Source organism: Daldinia caldariorum (assembly GCF_022478825.1).
Source record: "Daldinia caldariorum strain CBS 122874 unplaced genomic scaffold F4812scaffold_3, whole genome shotgun sequence".
Classification (NCBI taxonomy): domain Eukaryota; kingdom Fungi; phylum Ascomycota; class Sordariomycetes; order Xylariales; family Hypoxylaceae; genus Daldinia; species Daldinia caldariorum.
This window is the reverse complement of record NW_025953039.1, coordinates 409,075-429,407: the sequence shown is the minus strand read 5'-3', so window position 1 is coordinate 429,407 and position 20,333 is coordinate 409,075. Positions and strand designations below refer to the sequence as shown.

At 46.3% G+C, this 20,333-nt stretch overlaps 4 protein-coding genes across 4 annotated transcripts; all 4 read left to right on the top strand.

Moving 5' to 3' along the window:
- Positions 1-3,491: 3,491 nt before the first annotated feature.
- Positions 3,492-5,639, top strand: F4812DRAFT_456350 (POT family-domain-containing protein; the record flags this gene model as incomplete). The annotated part of the gene is made up of 4 exons (XM_047936972.1): positions 3,492-4,129; positions 4,182-4,210; positions 4,314-4,964; positions 5,032-5,639. The coding sequence occupies 4 exons, from the start codon at positions 3,492-3,494 to the stop codon at positions 5,637-5,639; spliced, it is 1,926 nt and encodes a 641-aa protein (XP_047792658.1).
- A 497-nt stretch (positions 5,640-6,136) lies between these two features.
- F4812DRAFT_261902 (uncharacterized protein) lies at positions 6,137-11,154 on the top strand. Its single transcript, XM_047930817.1, has 14 exons — positions 6,137-6,461; positions 6,538-7,395; positions 7,460-8,124; positions 8,186-8,200; positions 8,262-8,396; positions 8,509-8,572; positions 8,628-8,842; positions 8,912-9,521; positions 9,624-9,838; positions 9,994-10,329; positions 10,470-10,580; positions 10,660-10,768; positions 10,834-10,911; positions 10,985-11,154. Exons 2-14 carry the CDS (start codon positions 6,663-6,665, stop codon positions 11,071-11,073), a joined length of 3,375 nt encoding a protein of 1,124 aa, XP_047792657.1. The 5' UTR covers positions 6,137-6,461; positions 6,538-6,662; the 3' UTR covers positions 11,074-11,154.
- A 2,360-nt stretch (positions 11,155-13,514) lies between these two features.
- F4812DRAFT_261766 (DUF803-domain-containing protein) lies at positions 13,515-15,933 on the top strand. Its single transcript, XM_047930816.1, has 2 exons — positions 13,515-14,420; positions 14,471-15,933. Exons 1-2 carry the CDS (start codon positions 13,635-13,637, stop codon positions 15,914-15,916), a joined length of 2,232 nt encoding a protein of 743 aa, XP_047792656.1. The 5' UTR covers positions 13,515-13,634; the 3' UTR covers positions 15,917-15,933.
- A 1,801-nt stretch (positions 15,934-17,734) lies between these two features.
- Positions 17,735-19,307, top strand: F4812DRAFT_449895 (uncharacterized protein; the record flags this gene model as incomplete). The annotated part of the gene is made up of 2 exons (XM_047936027.1): positions 17,735-18,337; positions 18,396-19,307. 2 exons carry the CDS (start codon positions 17,735-17,737, stop codon positions 19,305-19,307), a joined length of 1,515 nt encoding a protein of 504 aa, XP_047792655.1.
- Between the last annotated feature and the right edge of the window lie 1,026 nt (positions 19,308-20,333).

Sequence of the window (20,333 nt, the reverse complement as noted above, 5' to 3'; positions counted from 1 at the left end):
AGTAAGGAGAGGGAAATCAGGATATGTACACCGGCCGTAAAACATTGATAATTGGCATCATACTTTACCTTTGGGAGAGTTAAGACTGCTATATTAGCTTACTCTAGCACGATCTGCTTGAAAAAAAGATAGGAAACTGAGCCACCAACCTTAACGGTTTTTGATCTGCGAACAAACGTTTTAAAGTGTAGACGTAGCCTGCCCTAGGAAGTAATAGGTTAAATACCTGGTAAGTACCTAAGTATGCCAAATGGTCTAACCTGGTACCCTATAATGTTGATTCAAGTCCAAATTAACAGGGATGAAAAGAGTTAGTAGGTGTATACTTCCTAAGTCGTAAGGTCAGATACCTTTCTGATAGACAACTTTTGCCCCTCGACGTCTGAGCCACAAGGACTTCTTCTGAGTTAGGTAATGAAGTTCGCAGGATTTTCCACAAATCTTTCACGATGAGAGAGTGTGGCATTGTAAGCCTAGAGACTGGGGGTTCTCGGGACATAGTAGGAAATGGACTGATCTCCTAGTAGAGGAGTAGACTCTACGAGGTGATAATTCGTGATTCAGTCAACTCAAGCCATTTTACGTAACTTAGTGTCGTTTCTTTTTAACTGATCAATATGCGATCAACCATACACAAAACATGTTTGCCTAAAGGCTCTTAGTGACAAAGCGCTGGCGCTATCGATGGTAGAGCTTCACCGATGCGTAAAATCACGCCAGTGTCACGTCGCAGAGCATAAGGTAGGGAAAACAACTTCGTTGTTCCGCAAGGGACTCTAAATACAGTAGCTTTGAAGACAAAGCTATATACAGAATAACTCCTTTGTTCCAAGGAGTCTTAAGTAAGACTCCTGACAGCCAGTGAATAACACCAACTATCCTTTAAGTACTTAGGTGCCTGTCTAAAGAGCTCCAAATAGATACACCTGCCAAAAGAATCCGACGCCTACACTGCTCCGATCCGAAATCTGTCGCATGATATGGCCCACATTGACTACCCGGGACCTTTTACAGAACCCGTATACTCTTCAGCCGTAGCGAACTCCTTGCCTACGTTTCGCATACACAAAGTTGAGGACCTCCCTATAGGTAGCTATCAAAGTATGGCAGCACTAATAATGAGTCTTAATTGAAGCTTAGTTCCTTAATTCACACCAAATAAATCGATAGAAGTTCATGAAGTACCTACCTAAGTTGATATAGCTCCGATTTCTAAAGCTACCTTAGTTTGAGTTCCTCGCGAAACAACAAAGTCATCTCCTTACCATTTGCTCTAGCTCGCGACAGATGTTCTAAGGGGACACAGAGCATTAAGGGCCTTGCACCAAACAGCAATGGTGGTCTATATAATACAGAAAATGAACCTAACTCAGGAGCTGAGTGAATCCTGACTGTCGAGAATGGATGATATATACTAAGAATCTGGGGGCATTTTGGAAGGTAGCATTGAAAATGCTTGGCTCATGGAAGTTAGGCTGATTGGGACTTATTTTTATAACCTTTAATATTGAACTCACCTACGAAATAGTATAGAAAATATTAAGGATTGTAGCCGCTCAAGATCCGGACAAAGCGCTTTAATGACGACTTCTAGCAAATACATAACGTCTTCTATCTTAGCACCATAGAGTGGCGCAAAGCAAGGGGGCACAGGAACCCATTCGTCGCTCCATAAACAGGTCTAGCTTATCTGTAACCTTGCACCATAGACTGCTTTTTGAGGGTGTTGCTTGCATTAGATGCTTTATTTGGAATTACAACACGTGGGGGATAATGTACTGTAACTAAGGATCTCACCCGAAAACCGACTTTTAAATCCGATCACGAACACCAACAAGGCACATCTCAGAGATCCTTCGCTACATCTTTAGTTCCCAACTTATTGACGTCTCACGGCATGCAATACGAACATAGGAGGTACCTAATCCTGTATGACTGTAATACAATACTAGTCTCATTCAACGGCTGTAATACATTGATGGATCGTAAAAGAGTTAAGTTGGTGGTTGCATTATCTAGCGTTAGGAGCTTACCCGAACAGTTCGATCTTTTGAGTTTGTCGATGACATATAAGGTATGTTAATGACCCTATTTCTACCCAGCAACACTAGTGAATAACACCGTATTATAACCGACAAGTCTACCTACCCATCCCGTTAGCCTTCCGGCCTTCTCAAGAAAGACGGGCCATATTGTTATCACCAGGACTAGCCGTATGTTACTAGACATGGAGAGGTTATCATCAAGACTTGCTTGCCAAGTGAAGGGGCAAGTTTTAAGCGTTCTAGGCATCGCACAAGATAGCCTGTCTGTACAACCTATTCATTTCCTTCCGCAGGTGGCGTTGGAATGAAAGGCGCGGTCTCTTGGCGGTCCGGGCAAATGAAAATGTTTGATCATGAGATGAGCTGGCCGGAACATTTAAGACATACGAGCCCGTTATCCTATGAGGTAGGCTTATTTCGACTTCGTGCCACGAGGACGAAAAGGGAGGGAAACGAGGAAATCAATGCGCGCTTCTCGGTCCCAAGCCCGTGGATCCCTTCGCTACAAAAGCTGGGGAAGGCCTGTTTCTAGAACTATCCCATGCTATCGTTATCTCTCGCGTTGCTACGATACTTGCAATACCACGTCGCTTAAATAAATTGACGCGCAAGTGATTCGTTGATTTCCGCCGCAGATTGGCGTTATCGTCAACTACCTGCCTAAACCGGTTGACTTGTACTCCTAGCCAAGGCCATCCTACTGGTATCCTACATAGTACTGGGTGATTGATACCCCAAGATTCCCTTGTCTGGCCCAGCACGCATTAGTACGTATAGATCTCGCGAGTGCGAGGATTCTCGATATCAATGATCTTTGATCTGGAGGTGGCCATATACCTGAATTTCCGGCTTCGTGAGTGGCCAGTCCCCAAGCTTGGACGACTGGGGTCCAACGGAGGAGCCATCCTGTTTTTGTATTTACCCAGTTAACCAAGGCGCTTGGCGGATTGCTGTTGGTGTCGAATGGTCCAAATATTGTATGATTGCAGGTCAAGTCGTATCTCCAACTGATGAGGTCTTTTGCGGACAACCTCGTCTAGGAAGTTGGGATGACAGAGAAGACTGTATTGTCGCTGATAAGCTAACCAACCTACCTTAGGCACCTGTTATCATGATCTGGGCAAATCTTGGTACGGTGCGTAGGTAGCTGACTTGTCGCCATGGTCGGCTACCTGCATGAGTACCCCTAGATAGGTACGTGCTACTATATATCTTAGAGGTAGATATATACCTTATGTAGTGTCGCATCCGTATTCTCTTGTCGGTCGTTTTCTGTTCTGTGTCTGCCAGTCCCCTCTCGTCTCCCTTATCTCGGGTGCGAACCAGCCTCAGGCAATAGATTTACTCACTTGCTTTGAAGTGTCTGCTCATCTGCAGACGCAAATTCTATAATGGGTAGGTTGTTTATTCTCATCATAGGCTTATCATGTAGAAGTGGACTTTTTGATGGCCTTTTTGGATGTGAAATTCAACGTACTAACTTTCTTATTTCAAGATACCGGCACCACAATCCCCACCGTCGTCGCTCCCGTCAGCGCGGTGCGGGCATCCGTAGACGAAAATATTCTTGATGAGAAGTCCCAGGCCGCCGCCAACACCTCAGATGTTGCCGATGAAAGCCATGGGGCTTTGGAAGGTCTCATCATCCCGACTGAGGAGGAGAAGTCTACGTTAAGACGTGTTGCTGGAACGATGCCGGCAACTTGTTATTACCTTTGCGCCGTTGAGTTCGCCGAACGAGCCTCTTACTATGGATGCAACCAAGTCTACAAGAATTTCATTCGCGCTCCTCTCCCTCCCGACGGCAACGGCACTGGCGCTACGGCTCCTGGCTCTGAATATACTGCCGGAGCTCTAGGCAAGGGTTCTGTGGTGGCTACTGCTATGACTGAAGCCTTCAAATTCTTAGCCTATGCGCTGCCAATTTACTTCGGTTGGCTTGCCGATACTAAGTACGGCCGCTTCAAGATGATTTGCTGGGGTGTTGCGGTCTGTGGCGTTGCTCATATCATCATGATTATCTCATCGCTTCCGCCTGTGCTTCTCTCTGGCAACGCCATCGGTCCTTTTGCTCTATCTTTATGGTATGTATATCGATGCTCCTGTGTATATGCCCGAAAGCTAACGGTTACATAGTACGTTCTGGCTCTCGTCATCGCTGCCATGTTTCTCACTTCCCAAGATCCATGAAAGAAAAAAATATATACAAAAAAAGAGATCATGGAGGGCATATTTCTGTTATCAAAATGGTACACTGACTCTTGCTAGATATGCTCTCAATTGGTGCTGCTCAGTTCAAGCCCAATATCTCGCCTACTATAATTGACCAGGTTCCTCACAAAATCGAGCACGTCATCACCGACAAGAACGGCGAGAAAGTTATCGTTGATCCTCAGGAATCTGTCAACAATGTGATGCTGTGGTTCTATCTACTCATTAACCTTGGCTCGACTTTTGGCATCGCGACGACTTACCTGGCTAAGCTCGTTGGATACTGGTCGGCATACTTGATTCCCACGATTTTGTACCTGATGCTTCCACCGCTATTGTGGTACTTAAACCCTCGTCTCGTCAAGCAACCTCCTGGAGGTTCGGACTTGGGAAATGTGTTCAAGGTCCTCGGTGATATCTTTGCTAACGGCGGCTTGAAGCATATTGGCCGCAAGGGATTTTGGGAACAGGGCAAGCCGAGCGTACGCAAAGCCGCGGGCAGCACCAAGGTATACGAATATGACGATCAGTTCGTTAACGATGTTCGACGAACCTTCCAAGCTTGCGGTATCTTCCTCTTTTCCCCTATTTGGCAAATTAACGACGGTGGTCTTGGTGCTGCTGCCAACGCTCTCACCGCCGCAATGGATACCAACGGTCTTCCTAACGATCTTTTGGACAACTTGAACGCCGTTTCCATTGTCATAAGTAAGCATATACTCCCTGTCCTCAGGGAAATGTATTTGGAGAATATCACAGCTAACAGTTAGTGCAGTGGTGCCTTTCATGAACCATATCATCTATCCGCTCCTCCGCAAACGCGGTATCAAGTGGGGACCTATCTCTCGGATGACCTTCGGTTTCGCTCTTGGCACGGTTGGCTCTATTGCCTATTCTATTCTCCAGTACTACGTGTACAAGACCTCGCCATGTGGCTGGAACGCTACAACGTGCGCTGAGATTGTCCCTGTCGGCGAGGTTTCGGTTTCCACCGTCTCCTACGCCTGGTACGCGATCCCCGTCATAATCACCGCCATTTCCGAGATCTTCGTAAACGTCACCGCCTACGGTATCGCCTACTCGCGAGCTCCCAAGAACATGAAGGGTCTTGTCGCTTCACTCAATCTCGCCATGACGGCTATCTCCGCCGCCATCGGCCTCGCTACCGCGCCGGCCATTAGCGACCCCTACCTCATCTGGGCGTTTGCCGGGCCCACTATTGCCGGCGCCGTGCTCACCGTGTTGTTCTGGTTTACCTTCAAGCACATCGACAAGGAGGAGTTTATCCTGGGCACCGACTTTGCCGATTTAAAGAAGGATTCGGAACGCGAAAGCGACGAGGAGAGAGCTCCCCAGACCAAATCGGTTGACGAGAAGTCTTAGAGCTAAGATCTATACGCTTAGAGATGCTGTAGAATCTAGATCTTCTACGTGGTGTAGGGGTGCTTTATTCGGATACCCGACTCGAGATGTTTAGACAGAGAGATAATGTAGTGAAATAAAAACATACCTGTAGGTACCTAACCTACCTATGCCTACCTAAATTTAATGTAAGAGAGACTTGAATAGGACTGCGGTGTTGTTTTAGTATAAATACCCTTGTCGTAGGACCTCAATATGGTACCTCTTATGAACAAGTTCGTCACCGACGGACGATTGCATCCAAGACTAAGAACTCAGCTAAGTTGTTAGGCCGACAAATAAGCATCTACATCCAGACGATTCTATTGGTGTTAATTTTCATACCCTGGCGATCCAAAGCTTTTTCAGCTGAAAAGGGGGAAGTGTGAGGCTGGGCTTAAACTGGAGGCAGACAGAGCCTTATCTGCCTAAGGTAAAAGTACCAGATATTTTATGAACTTCGCATTATCGGCCAACTTACCTTAAAGAATTTATTGATGCCATCGCCCTATTAACCACCTGTTGCTTTTTCCCTTTTAGCAAGCTCAATGAAACCCAATGCACGCCGAGCCTCAGCCCGCTTATCTTGTAATTTCCTATTCCTTATAAGGAAGTGAGATCCGTGCTCACCCATGAAAATATCGTTGAGTAACCCGCTTCTTGTTCCGCTTCTCTCTACCGGCGTCAGTCCATGCCTTACCGTTCGAGTACCTACGTTGTAAGCCACGGCTGAGATGCGGCTATATTTTATTCATAACGGCGTTGCTAAGATTTGGGGTGTTGTTATATAGGAGGTATATATACGTGAGTGAGAGCCTTGTGATAGCAAACGGTCTGTGGGAATGAAATCTGAAAGTTTCTATCATTTCATCAAGTCTAGCCGTCTATGAAGTTGTTCCCCTCATGAGAGGTATTCTGGTCCTTATAAAACCTATCCCTATCGTTTATCAAGCACAACATCTTTGAGCCGAAAAATCGGTGTTCCATAGTTGCTGTTTCTCTGAAATGAAATTTTCGATCAACACGCTGAGCTGGGGCTCTAGGGCTTGGCAGCCACCGTCTGAAAAAACATTAGCCGAACGCAATATTTGGTGGGCTGCTACACATGATGTAGATGGTGGTGTTGAAGCAGCTCTAAGGGAGTGGGCCAAGAACATTGATGAAGACGAAAGGGCATCGCTAGTGAACACTTATAAGAATCTTGAAGAGGAAGACATCAAAAGGATTCAACCCGACATGAAGGACGATATCAACATAGGGGTCGGATATTCTCTATTGTCAATTGCCATCTACCGAAACTTGATCAACGACATCAAATTCTTACTTCAACAGCCCTCCATCCTCCTGAATAGGCCGAGCGGCAGTGAGCTCCTGACACCACTTCATATATCCATCATCAGAGAAAATTACGATATCGTCTTCGAAATTCTCCGCAATCGCTCCACAGCACCATCACAGCTCGTCAATGCCTATGACTACCACGGAAGAACAGCACTACACCATGCGGTTATGAAGTGGACTAAGAACGGAAAAGAAGCTGAAGACACATCGGAGATGAGCAGAAGCCATAGAATAGTCCTACAGCTGCTAACATATGGAGCGAACATTGACGCACAGAACCGTAGTTTCCATACGCCTCTCCATTTGCTAGTCATCCATGGTTCTGACCAAGAGGCAACGCGCTTTGCTGAGATCCTACTGGAGAATGGAGCCGAAGTGAATACAAAAGATGAGTTTGGTGAGATCGTCTACACTTCATACTTGTGCGTCAGGTAGGTATAGGAACTGAACAATGACTTTAGGTGATTCCCCTTTACACAGCGCTTGTAGACGAGGGCATCATGCCCTTATTCGACTCCTGATCGATTGGGGCGCAGATATGGATTGTCGCAACTTAGATTGGACGACTCCTCAGGATCTGTTCTTAAGTAGAGACGAGATGACCGAAGATGATAGGGCTTTTGCTCAGGATATATTTTCCAGACTAAAGAAGCCAAATATGACTCGTGCGAGAGCCGGAAACATCCCTCGGGGCCCTACGGAGTGCATCGATGAGATGAGGAATATTTGTGCGGAATTCCCAGTCTACTTCCGTTATCAATGGGCTGGGCTGAACCCAAAGCCAGACGGAAACACGTCTATGGCATGGATCAGGAGCGACATGAAAGTCTCTCATGTCCTATATCCGAAACCTGAAGAGCATGAAGAGACTCTTGAGCCTGTAAATGGCGGAGATGGTTTTCTTGCCAGCTGTGAGGATAAATTCAAATCGAAGGCTTGGCTATCCTGGAAGGAAGAGAATAAGAATAATTCAAGCACACAACAGCGAGCCACTCGGCAAGAAAACGGAAAAGACGAAAGTGAGAGTGAAGAAACACGAAGCCAGAAACCCGAAGACCACAGGAAACGAGTCGAAGAAGATGTGAGGAGGAATTCTTGGAGGTGGATTAACTTCCCATCTAACAACGTAAGCAAAAATTACCTATCTTTATAGAGGCCGGAGGATATCGGACTAATACATTCATTAGATGACATGGATCAAGGTAAAAACCATCTTCCTGCAAACCTATGTCAACCGCATACTTGGTTAGCTAATGCTGGAAGGATTTCATAATACTCAATGCCAAAAACAAGGAAAGCGGACAGCTAGACGAACGAGCATGGCGCTTTTTCGAAGAGAATATACGCATTCACGAGACAGACAGCCTGTACTCGCGTGTTAGGATTCCTCATGCAAAGGTAAGTCTATTTAAATAACCGACGTGCTGCGTAGCATCGCGTACCTAGATACGCCGGCATTACCATCCATGACGAACCTTAACAACAGCGCACATACTAACTTCTCATTTAGGTCAGCCATAAGAGCGATAGGATCAATACTAGTCTTCAGAATAAGAAAGAAAACCCAAAGACAAGTATTAGAAGTGAAATCCCCCTCTCGAAATACAAGCGGTACTAACACCGATGTAGAGATAAACTATTCGGTAGTGAAGCAAGACATTCAATCAGCACCTGGCTCGAACGGCACTAATGTTAACGTTGCTCTGTCTACAGTGGCGGATATTTCACTGACTACTACCATGAATACTGAGAAAGTGCAAGATCAAAAGGAGGTAGAACCCAGTACATTTCAATCATGGAAAAACACAGATGGTTTTATGCCTGGGAAGATGCTATCTTTAGTAGTAAGTCGCATGCGACTAATACAAAAGCCCCTCAATACTATATACAGTAACTTATGCTAAATATCACAGGTACCTTTCTTGGATATTGAGACTGAAGACCAAGTCCAATCAGGCTTCGAAAACCTCGAAACACAATGTCAGAGAGTGAAGAAACTAAACGAGGTCTATTCCCCTTTCACGGGAATGCACGGCGTCCAGCACTCTCAGACACTAGACCAGATCTACTACAACACCGAGAGTGATGTCACTCAGTTGCATTCAGTGAAGGAACAAGTGATATACAGGTGGTCTGCGAGAAGAAACAAGGAGAGGGAGCAATCCCAAGACCACCAAGATCAATCGTCACATCAGCTTACCCAAGCGGCAGCTAAAGAGCATGACAGTGTCTCTACTTCACCGGAAGTCTCAAACCAAAACATCCAGCTGATGCCTCAACAGAAGTGGTTAGGATTTATTCAAAAGCTGAAGCAGAAGTTGTGGCATCCAAGGCAACCACAACAACCACAGAAGCTGACCCCGTCGCGGATACTACACCCGAGGCAACAAGATGCGGATCCGATAAAACAAAGGAGACCTGGCGGTAAGGACGCTAAGAATGCCAACGCCAAACGTATCCGCGAGGATCCTTCGCCAAAGTGGTTGATGTCCCGGCAATTGTGGCTGTGGAAACTAGACGATAGTAAGCAGAGAAAGACATGCATACCTACCTACCTACCCGTTATGCATGTCCCCCATACGGGCTTTCATATAGGCTAATTACCTGTTATGCTTAATCCAAAAGATACTATCATTACCGCGATACCGTCTCGAGCAAACGGAATGACGGCCGATACCCTTCTCGAGACGATTCGTCAGGGGAACCTGGACGTCCTTACCACGCCGAACGATCTCATCAAGCGCATCCTACACGAGACGGTGTCCTTTCTCGACGAGTTCAAGTGGGCGGGGCTCGGCATCCATATTCTCGATATTTTCGAAGGCGAGATTGCGACCGAGGTAAATGAATACCTACCTCCTAGCCTACCTCCTAAGTTACCTAACCTACCTTCTATTTTTTTTTTTTTTTTTTTTTTTTTTTACCTGATCCTTCAAGACACATTATACCAAAATGAACTAATCAAAGACCTAACCATACCTATATATAAATCCAGACGAACCGAGAAGCCGAGTTCTTCAAAACCTTCAGCAGCGGCAACTGGAGCCCGGACAACGTCAACCGGTTCATCCAGGAGGCCGCGGACTGCACCTACCGCGTGCGGGACATCCGGGACGAGCTGCACCTGCTGCGGCAGGTCTTCGAGACGCAGGCCAAGGTCGTCAGCGACTTCGCGGCGGTCTTCTGGCCGACCGGCGCCCCCGGCAGCCAGAAGCAGGGCAACGTCGCGTCCCGGGATATGCGGGAGGGCTTCATTCGCGATTGCGGTCTCCAGTCGCTTGTTCAGCGCGTCCGGCGCATGGAAGGCGATGCGTCGACTACGCTTGAGGGGGTAAGTGTGTGTGTGCGAAGGAGGGGGGAAACTCGACATCTCCTTATGTTGCTTTCTTTTCTTTTTTCTTCTTTCCAATCGATATTCTGTATTAGGTACTTACCTACCTACCTGGTGCCTAGACTAACCATGACATCTAGCTGAGCACCATCATCCAAGCAATGCAGGCCCAGGCATCGCTCAAGGAGGCCGAACAATCGCGGTTCTTAAACCTGATGATTCTCCCGTTTACCATCATAACAGTGATCTTTGTGAGTCCGGGTGTGATGTGATGTTACGACCTGCATACCTCTCATAGGAACCAACCGCTAATGGCAAGGACCTAATTAGACTCCGCTATCTTTCCTCACAAGCCTCTTCGCAGTCAACACATTGGCATTCCCGCACAACGACGACGGCGAGCTGCGACTGCCCGCGTCGTGGTTTTCTTGGAGAATGGGTATGTTTCCTGCTGAGCACCAGGTTACCTAGCACTCACCACGTTCTAACTGGTTTTCTACATAGTTGTCGGAGAAATATCTTCTCTGCTTCCCCTTGGGCTGTTGGTCCTATTGATATACTTCTGGTATGGAAGCGAGAGCGGTAAGTCTTTCGGTCCTACGGACCTGGGAATATCTCTAGGTACATTTTCTATTCCAGCACTGAACGTCAATAGATAATGTTTCTTCACAAAGGATCGCGCCGGAACGGTTGAGCAGACGCAAAGTAGTCGGACGGGAACGGCGGCCACGAGCCGAAGCCTAATGCGAAGATCGGATGGCACGATTATACGCTGTTATTGAATCTACCTGTGGAGTTGTTGAATATGTAAAAACTGTAAATCTGTATAGGCGTCGTAAGGGCATTCTGTATAAACTGAAACATGCCATGCCATTGTCCTAAAATAGTGGTCATGTTTCGCTCCACTCAACTCCCAACGAAAGGGGTAGTGCTATATGTTAAAAAGAGGCACGTAGAAGATATGCTTTTTACTAGGCTCGGCAGTGTTCTGATCGTATAAAAAGTTATCAAGTACCTACATACCTGATACTGAGAGATAACCATTATTTGAAGTAGATGAGTGGTGAATCGGGAAGGTTTCAGAAACATGTGTGAGCCATATAGTATTATGAAGCAGTTGGGATATATTCTGCGGCGTAGAACATCACAGAGTACCTATCGTTTTAACACTCCTGTTTGTTAATATGATACGGCCTCGTTAGGTATGGTGGGATTGGCGAACGCTAATCCCCCTGGCTGGTTTTGGGCGATCTCATTGGTACGAAAAGCGACCGGATGACGACCATATTGACCTTGTTTCTAGCCATGATAGGAGACAAGATTTCCAAAATTGGTTTCAAGCGCAATAAATGGTAGCGACTAAACCAATCAATTGTATGCTGCATGGTGACGATACGGGGTAATAAAGACTGTTATAGGTCTGATACTAGAATTACTGCCTTGGGGGGCGAAGCGCCGTCCAGTGTCGCGAGTCGGATGCTTCGGTAATTGTGCATTTCAAACCACTTGATTCTTTACTTAAAACAATATGACGGAGTATATTAGTATACTCGTCGCTTGATAGCTGCAAAGTTGGATATCGTTATAGCGTATTAAGAACGGCCTCCAACTTCTCAGCGTTTACCTGCTTGTGTTTGCCTCGTTGACATCACTTTGGTCGCATTCTCTTAGCGCGGAGATACGATGCAACCTTACGTTAGGTATGTATGCAGGGTTGTTTTTTTGAAGGTGGAATATACCTGAAATTGTTCAGGATCGGCGTTGGTCGAGATCTCATTCGAACTTGGAACTCAGATCGAGTGTCAGCACAAGGCCGTTGTATTTTTTAATCCTCTTCAGCCACCTCGGAAACAAAGACTAATAATAATACGTCTCTATTGAAGATAGTATCGTAAATATTGTGAGTACGTACTTGCATTGATTTATTGACTTATTTTCACATGTGTCTTGTATGAACTGTGTTTGACTTGTGTTTATATTTACTTACATCCCTTAGCCAGGCTGTCAGACGTAGAAATTCGAAGTGCCACTTTAAAATGTAAGTAAGTAAAATACACTAATAACTTTGGGGAAATGGTCGGGGTCCGGTGCCACACGAATGGTAAACCTGACAAGGTCTCGGCCGCAACCAGTTTCCGACTTGCCGAGGTGCTTAATTGAGCTAAGTACCATGTGCCTTGGCATCCTTGGTACATAGTAAATTCACCTAAATCCCACTGCTGGCACTGCTTTTATATGTATTGTCTATTAAACAAGCACTGACTATACAACGTGTACCAAGGTACTTTTAACTTCACTTTCTTAGGTACTTAAGGTACATAGTACTTACTATACCTATAAATTACAATTAATGGACACGGCTTGTCGTCCAGGCGATCAGCAAGCTTGGGATGAACTGAGATCGGATAGCGGAAAGTCCTTTCCCAACGTACGTAATCGTATTATTCGACTACCTTTAGGTAAAGGTTAGGTAGGGTAGGTACGAACTTCAAATCGTCTATGTTGTTTTTACTTTTGCTTTGCATTTCCAACCTCTCTTTTTTTTCACGTAAAGGCTAGATTAGTGCACTTTAGCATAGAAACGCTGCAAAGCCGCTTTTCGATCCTACTTACCTCTTAGCGATTACTATCCGAGAGAGAGAGAGAGACCCCCAATATTTCCTTGTTCCTTGTTAGCCGTCGTTTCATGAACAAGGCCGGTCCAGCACAGCCTACGACCACTTACGTGTATTAGTCGATTCTACTCCCACCACAATCGTCTCATATTAAAGAAGTCCTTACGAATTTTGCAACGCGTTCGGTTTGCTACCTTAGGTACCATTACGACTTATTAACTCGTGTTCTACTACAGCAATCGACTCATATATATCCAGTTTTCTATGAATTGGTTTTTTTTAAAAAAAGAAAAAAAAAAAAAACCTTTCCTCCGCTTCTACATTCCCATACGATTCCGACACCTGTCAAGTCGCAGTTTAAGGTTCATCCCGATTAGAGTTGCACCATTCCGTCAAACCACAAATGTGTTTATAACTTTAACTGCTACATTGGGAATGATACAACAATAGAGCCGGTCTAACGTTGAATAATTGCTTTCATGAGAGAAACTAGAGATCATTCCGCTGTCTACATAAATCCCCATGTTTAGAGGATTCGAACTGCGCGACCAGCACAAGTCAACTTTATTCGATTGTCCCACTCTTTGCGACAACAACAATTTCCCCTATAATAAACAAACAATCTAGCGATACGCAAATATCCACACATTTTCCTGAGCGGCGACTTTTCGCCGTTCCCGCGGCTCTGATATGGACCAGACGGGGCATCTTCTTGTCGCGGCCAGCCAGATATATGCCAGAGCGAACGAGACGAGTACCACCGACCCCACGAAAGAAACACGACCACCCGCCTACAAGGCCATCGGTATATCGCTAGCTATTGCTTCTGGTTGCTTCATTGGAGTGTCATTTGTCTTGAAAAAGGTTGGGCTGCTCAAAGCAAACGAAAAATACAACGAGGTCGCAGGCGAGGGGTATGGCTATCTCAAGAACTTCTATTGGTGGGGTGGAATGACTTTAATGATCGTCGGCGAGCTTTGCAACTTCGCCGCCTATGCCTTCACCGATGCTATTCTGGTAACGTCGTTGGGAGCTTTATCAGTCGTTATTACCGCTATTCTCTCAGCCATATTCCTAAAAGAGAGGTTGAGCATGGTCGGCAAGGTTGCATGCTTTCTTTGCATAGTTGGATCCGTAATTATTGTCTTGAACGCCCCCGAGGAATCTTCCGTCGCAACCATCCAGGAGTTACAAAAATACGTTGTTACGCCGGGCTTCTTAAGTTATATCGGTGTCATTATTGTCGGCTCTGCTTTCGTTGCGCTATGGGTTGGACCGCGATATGGCAAGAAAAACATGTTCCCATATATATCGGTCTGTAGTTGGATTGGGGGGTTAAGTGTTGTTGCTACTCAAGGTCTTGGTGCTGCTATTGTCGCGCAGGCCGGCGGCACCCCTCAGTTTAACCAGTGGTTTCTATACGTGGTTCTTGTCTTCGTAATAGCAACACTACTGACGGAGATCATTTATTTAAATGTAAGTTCGCCGCCATTATCTGGTAAAGATATGCTGACTTTTCTGTATAGAAAGCACTCAACCTGTATAACGCAGCTATGGTTACCCCAACTTATTATGTCTATTTCACAAGTACGACCATGATTACTTCGGCTGTCCTATTCCAAGGATTCAAGGGTACCGCGATGCAAATTGTTACAGTGGTCATGGGATTTCTTACCATATGCGCTGGGGTTGTTCTGTTGCAACTATCCAAGTCCGCCAAAGACGTACCAGATTCTGCCGTTTTTGCAGGGGATTTGGACCAGATCCATACAATCGCCGAGCAGGAGCAGCCCGAAACTGAACCCAAAGCCGACGCCATCCGCGGAACTGCTGCCATTCTACGGCGCATTTCTGTTGCCCGGCAAAAGATGGAAGAGGAAGAATTTCGACGGCTTCGGGAGGAAAAGGAAATGGAGCGTCTTGCACCAGTCAGCGAAGACGGCAGTCAGGTTTACGAATGGGACGGATTAAGGCGGAGAAGAACGACGCTTGGAAGTTACAGGAGTCGTGCGACGACGTCACCAAGTATCGTCCACTCACCGGCTCATCCGCCTCTGGGCAGATCAAGGTTTTTAACCGAGGAAGAATTGGCCGAAGAACGTAGTCGTCAGATGTCGCCGGGTGTGCTATCAAGTATAACAGGCACTATTCGAAGTCGGGCAAGGAGTGTCTTGTTACCGGGGCACCCTGAATTTCCCCAGGACGCTCACGATCCTAGAATACAAAGCCCGATGCACCCGGTACAGTTGACAGATATTGCTGTTCCAGGACAGAAATATCAAAACGAAGCCAGCCCATACAGCACCAGTCATGGCCATGTCTACGGTCTCCCAGATAACCTACGGAAGACTGAATACGGAGGCACTGCTAATATAGAGCCCGGTAGTACCGGGCGTCATATACAATTTTCGGAAACGCCGAAGCCAAGCGCTAGCGTAAATTCTCTAGTACCGCCGACACCTCCGCCTCATGGGGGGGTTTTTGCAGCACGTCGGCAGTTCTCGTTCCAAAACATGTTCCGTCGGCATCAAGCTGACAGTGTACAGGAACAAGCGCTGCCGTCGCCGAGCAACCTGTCGCCACGCCACAGGATAGGATCGCGAGGTTACTCGGACCGACAAGTACAAACTAAAAACGCGAGTGAAGAAGAAAGATTAGGTCTCGTTAAAGGTGGTTCGCAGTCGATGCCCGCGCAACCTCAATATGACGGGGGCGACTACGAGGAGGAGGAAGAAAGTGATGAATATTTAGACGATAAAAGACCGGAGAGATATGGCAGGGGTATAACACATAGTCCGCCAAGGAGAAGAAGCGACAATGAGGAACCCCAGTATGACGATTACGATTACGGGACGAGCCATAGAGGGTGGAATAGGGGTCGTGGTGATAGCGATGATATGACATATCGCGGTTCATCGTCAAAGCCATCGGGGCATAATCCAGCTCAAGGCAGGGATGACGCTTTCCTCTGAAAGCATAACAAAAAGTTATGAGATATGAGTGATGTTACATGTATTCATTTTGTTTACTACTTGCATACCTCGTCGGCGGACTGGTTGGATAAAGGATGCTCGAATCGTCATGTTTATGGCTTGTACTTCTTGGGGTTAAGGCAGAGCCATTGGGAACTACTGGGACACGGCACAACGTGTTGCATACGGTCACGGTTGGAGATAGACATGTGTTTGCATCAATAGCAGGAGTTGGATACATTTTTAAGACAACGAATTGTACTATAGTTAGGTATAGATAGTCTCAGCCGGCGGGGATGACTATGGGGGACGTGTAAATGTACACATATCCAGGCGGGTTTTATAAACAAGTCTACAACGACTGAATAGCAAATAAAATTACATGATACCATATGTCTTGTAGCAAATGCCCAGGCCACCGGTTAAAAGCCGAGGTCTGTATCCCCTCGTATCCTAGTACTCCTAGGACGATGTTGCAGAGTTGTGATAGGCCATTGAGAAACTGACGCAGGAGAAGAAAAGTGGACAGAATACCTTTTCCTAGCTTAGGGAGTTTAGTTGGCTCTATACTAGTGCTGAGAGTAGTATAAGGAGAGCCAATCGCGATAGGAGTATAATACGCTTATAGCCGTATTCTAAAATTAAACGAAAAGATCGGGGATGGTGCCATCATTTCTGTTAGTAAGTTCCTAAAGTACCTGACCTATGGAAGAAGTATCAAAGCACTTTAACTTCCCAGGATATTGCCTTCGGATACCATTAACGAAACCCTTCGAGGTGAGCACTAGGTACAACATTATCGTACAACATTACAGCATGCAGAATATGTAAAAGATGAACCCAGGTCCCAAGAGAGATACCTAGGAGGTAGGTACCTAGGTATATAATAGCCCCACACAAACTCAGGGACCTTACCTTACATAAATGGACCTAGTGCAAAGCGAGGCAAGGTTACAATTAACTTTAATCCTTTTAAGCGTAATCAATGTGCGAAATGATAGGTTAGGTACCTATTTCTATCCCGGTTTCTGAAAGCTTAAACTCGCATTCTTGAATTGTTTTTCTCCAACACAAACAAACTCACGATCAAACAACATCAGCAGTAGTAGATGTTAGTGTCACACCACGCAAGACATTTTCTCAGATACTCGAACATATCATGTCTTACCTTAAGTACCTTACCTTACCTATTAATGCATTTTTCTTCTTCTTTACAGTGACAGTACATACATAAGAAATGGACCCCTCCACTTTAATATATTCGGTCCTTGTAGGATTTTGTTACGGGTCCCCCGTCGTTTGCTTGGCAATTCAGGGGCTTGTCCAACCCTTGGGCCAATCCGGGCTCATCGCAAGTCTTCATCTCTTCAGATGAGCAGATTGAACCACTCCGTTAAGAAGAAAAAAAAGATGTTGCCTAAACTGTCCCCGCCCTGTCAGTTTTAGCGTCGAAGTGGTAATGGCGGATCTCTGTCTTTCGGCACGCTGCGCCGTGCCATCCAACTGGTACGTCTAGACCCAGGCCGCCTTTTTTGGGCGGTTTTTTTTTTCTCTTTTTAATTTACATATATCATCCGCTTGGTGTCATCTTTCTCCTCGTAAAATTTAAGGCGTCCTCCTTTGCAATCTCCGCTGTTTTCCCTTTGCTTGGCAATGCTATCGCCGCATACTCGGCGCCCTCACTTGGGCTTTTGATATATATATTTACCCATGAGAGAGAGGATCGCCGGTCACAAAGGTCATTAACGCGTCCTCGATTCGGCATGGGACGGAGAAAGAATGGATTTTCGTCGCGTTCGATCTAAGGCTGCCGCCGTCATGGCGGTGGACCGCGACTTGGTGTTGCACTATCTACAACACCGCCTAATAAGGCGATTCATAGTTATAGGCATAATTGTTTTCGGCCTTATCATGGTCATCTTTGAGGTGACCCATCACGAACTATACCGGACAGCACCCTTCGAGCGCTTAGGCGACCTCTTAAGTTCCGAAGAACCCGAAACTCCAGTAGCTGGGAAATGTACCACCTGGCCCGTAGATGCGAAAGGCCGATACACGCCGGCTCAGCGAAATACCACAACACCATCACTAAAGAGCTACGCCCCCGAAGGTGGCTGGAAGAAGCCCGAAGGCATCAGGATCGTCGCGCTGGTCTTCTACGGCCGCAAGAGAACGGTCGACTTCTTAGACTGCTACTTACAGCAGAACCTGGCCGTAAATGGTGGATACGTTGACGAAGTTCGGTTCATGGTCCATACGAACAATGAAGATGATCTTAAATACTTGAAGAACCTCGTTTCGCAAAGGAAATCGCAATATTTCATCGTGGAGTCAGGATCTTGCGAAGGGTCGAGCTACGGGTGCATATGGGACTCGGTTATCGAGGACGATACTATCTACGTGAAGATCGACGATGATATCGTAGGTCCTTATGATTAATAGTTATTACGAAAGGAGGATGTTCTAACTTGGTCCCTAGATTTTCATACATCCAGATGCTATCCCCCAGCTGGTTCATACTCGGATCGCAGCGCCTCATCCTTTCGCCGTTTCCGCAAATCTGGTAAACAGTCCTCTCACGGGCTATGAGCACTTCCATGTTGGCGCCATCCACGCCTTCCGACCCGATCCGAGCGATAAGCCGTCATATGCTGCCGCCGAATCGTGGCGACCATCCGACAAGAGCCCCTTTCCCGCATCAAAGCTGCCGGAACTCAAAATCAGTAAGCTCAAGAGCATAGCGCTAGAGGATGAAATTTACCCCCAGACCCCCTATACCGGCCACCCCTTCCTTCTGATATCAGATAGCCACTTTGATCTCATGAAGACGCCGATGGGGCTCAATTATCTACGTGGGGGCGAAAAGGGCGTCGAAGCCATGTATGAGGCCGCGTGGAAATCCTGGGCCATCGCGAGTCAGCAACAGTACTCGCTATTGAAGAACCTGGAAGACAACGCCATGACGCGTTATTTCTTCGGATCGCCCATAGACTTCCCTACGAACATCACGAACTCATCCGCACCCGTCCTCAAGTACCAGGCGCGAAACAAAGGAGGTCCCGGAGCAGAACAGCTTTACAACACCCAATACAAGCGCTACAACCTGAACTTCGTCGCCCTGTGGGGCCACGACATAAGGCGGTCGCTCCCGATCGCCGAGGACGACGAGCAGGACATCACGGTCACGATCCCGAAGCGCATGCGCCGGCCCTTCGTTATCGACACCCGCGCCGTGGTCGGCCACCTGAGCTTCTACCCCCAGCACGAGGGCGTCAAGACGACCGATCTGCTGGATCGGTGGCGCAGCTTCGCCAACGAGATGATATGCGCGCCGCATAATCAGAAGAAACCGTTCGACAGGCGGTGTCCCGGGTTCGAGGACCTTAAATAGAAGGAAGACAGAAGGGAAAGAGATGTACAATAAATAGGAAACGCGCAATGACGAAATTTGTTTAATTCCCCCGTGGACGTGTGATTTGTTCGGTTGGCCAGGCTGGCTTCGCTTTGATTTGGTGCGAGTTGATGAATTGTGATATGCGTTTTGCCTCGCCTATGTGGGATGTGTGACCACGCACATTGTGAGATATTGCTTCTAATGGGCATACCACGCACGGTATTGCTGATTCAAAGTGTTGTAAATCGCCTGTTAAGGATAGGAAAGTAGGTACACCTTACTTAATGTTAATTTGATATGGTATCAGAACCTTTGACAGTACCTAAATTAACTTACTTCGTCGATAGTAACATTATACTAAAAAAAAAGTGGTTAATATACCTAATATTTCCCTTACTGTGTGCGGATATACTGTCTTCGATCGATCATAGGTTGGAAATTAAGGCCGGGTTTATATTCATCTTCTAATTCTCGATTGCTTTCAAGGAGGCGCGGCATGTATAGATTTCCCGCTTTTCCGCAATCCAGGTATTCAACTACTACGTTTTAGAGTGAGTGTAGAGGCTCCATCTCAAAGGCGTTGATACTCACCCGGCAATCGTTGGCTTTTTATGATAACCCTGACGTAGAAGTTAGGAGGTTGACTTGGATTAGAGTCCCCATGGGTTCTTTTGAATTGGATCGGAATTTCACTTTGAACGATATAGTATACTGTCCATAAGTTACTCGTTACCTTCTCATTAAGGATTATTGGGTAGACCTTTCGGTGATGTGGAAATTCTTGATAATAAACGAGATGGTATAATGCGAGGTGATTTTCGAGTGTTTTGGTTCAGTCTTCCAGCATCCTTCTTTCTCATTATAGTTAAAAAGTTAATCTTGATATTCTAAAAGAGCCAATTGTCCTATGCCTAAAGTTAGGAAGAAACCCCTGAGGTAAGTTTTCATAGCGTGAGAAATATACACTTCGAAGTCGATTCAGATGACATACCGTAGTCCAAAGTATAACCGAATTAAAATTAC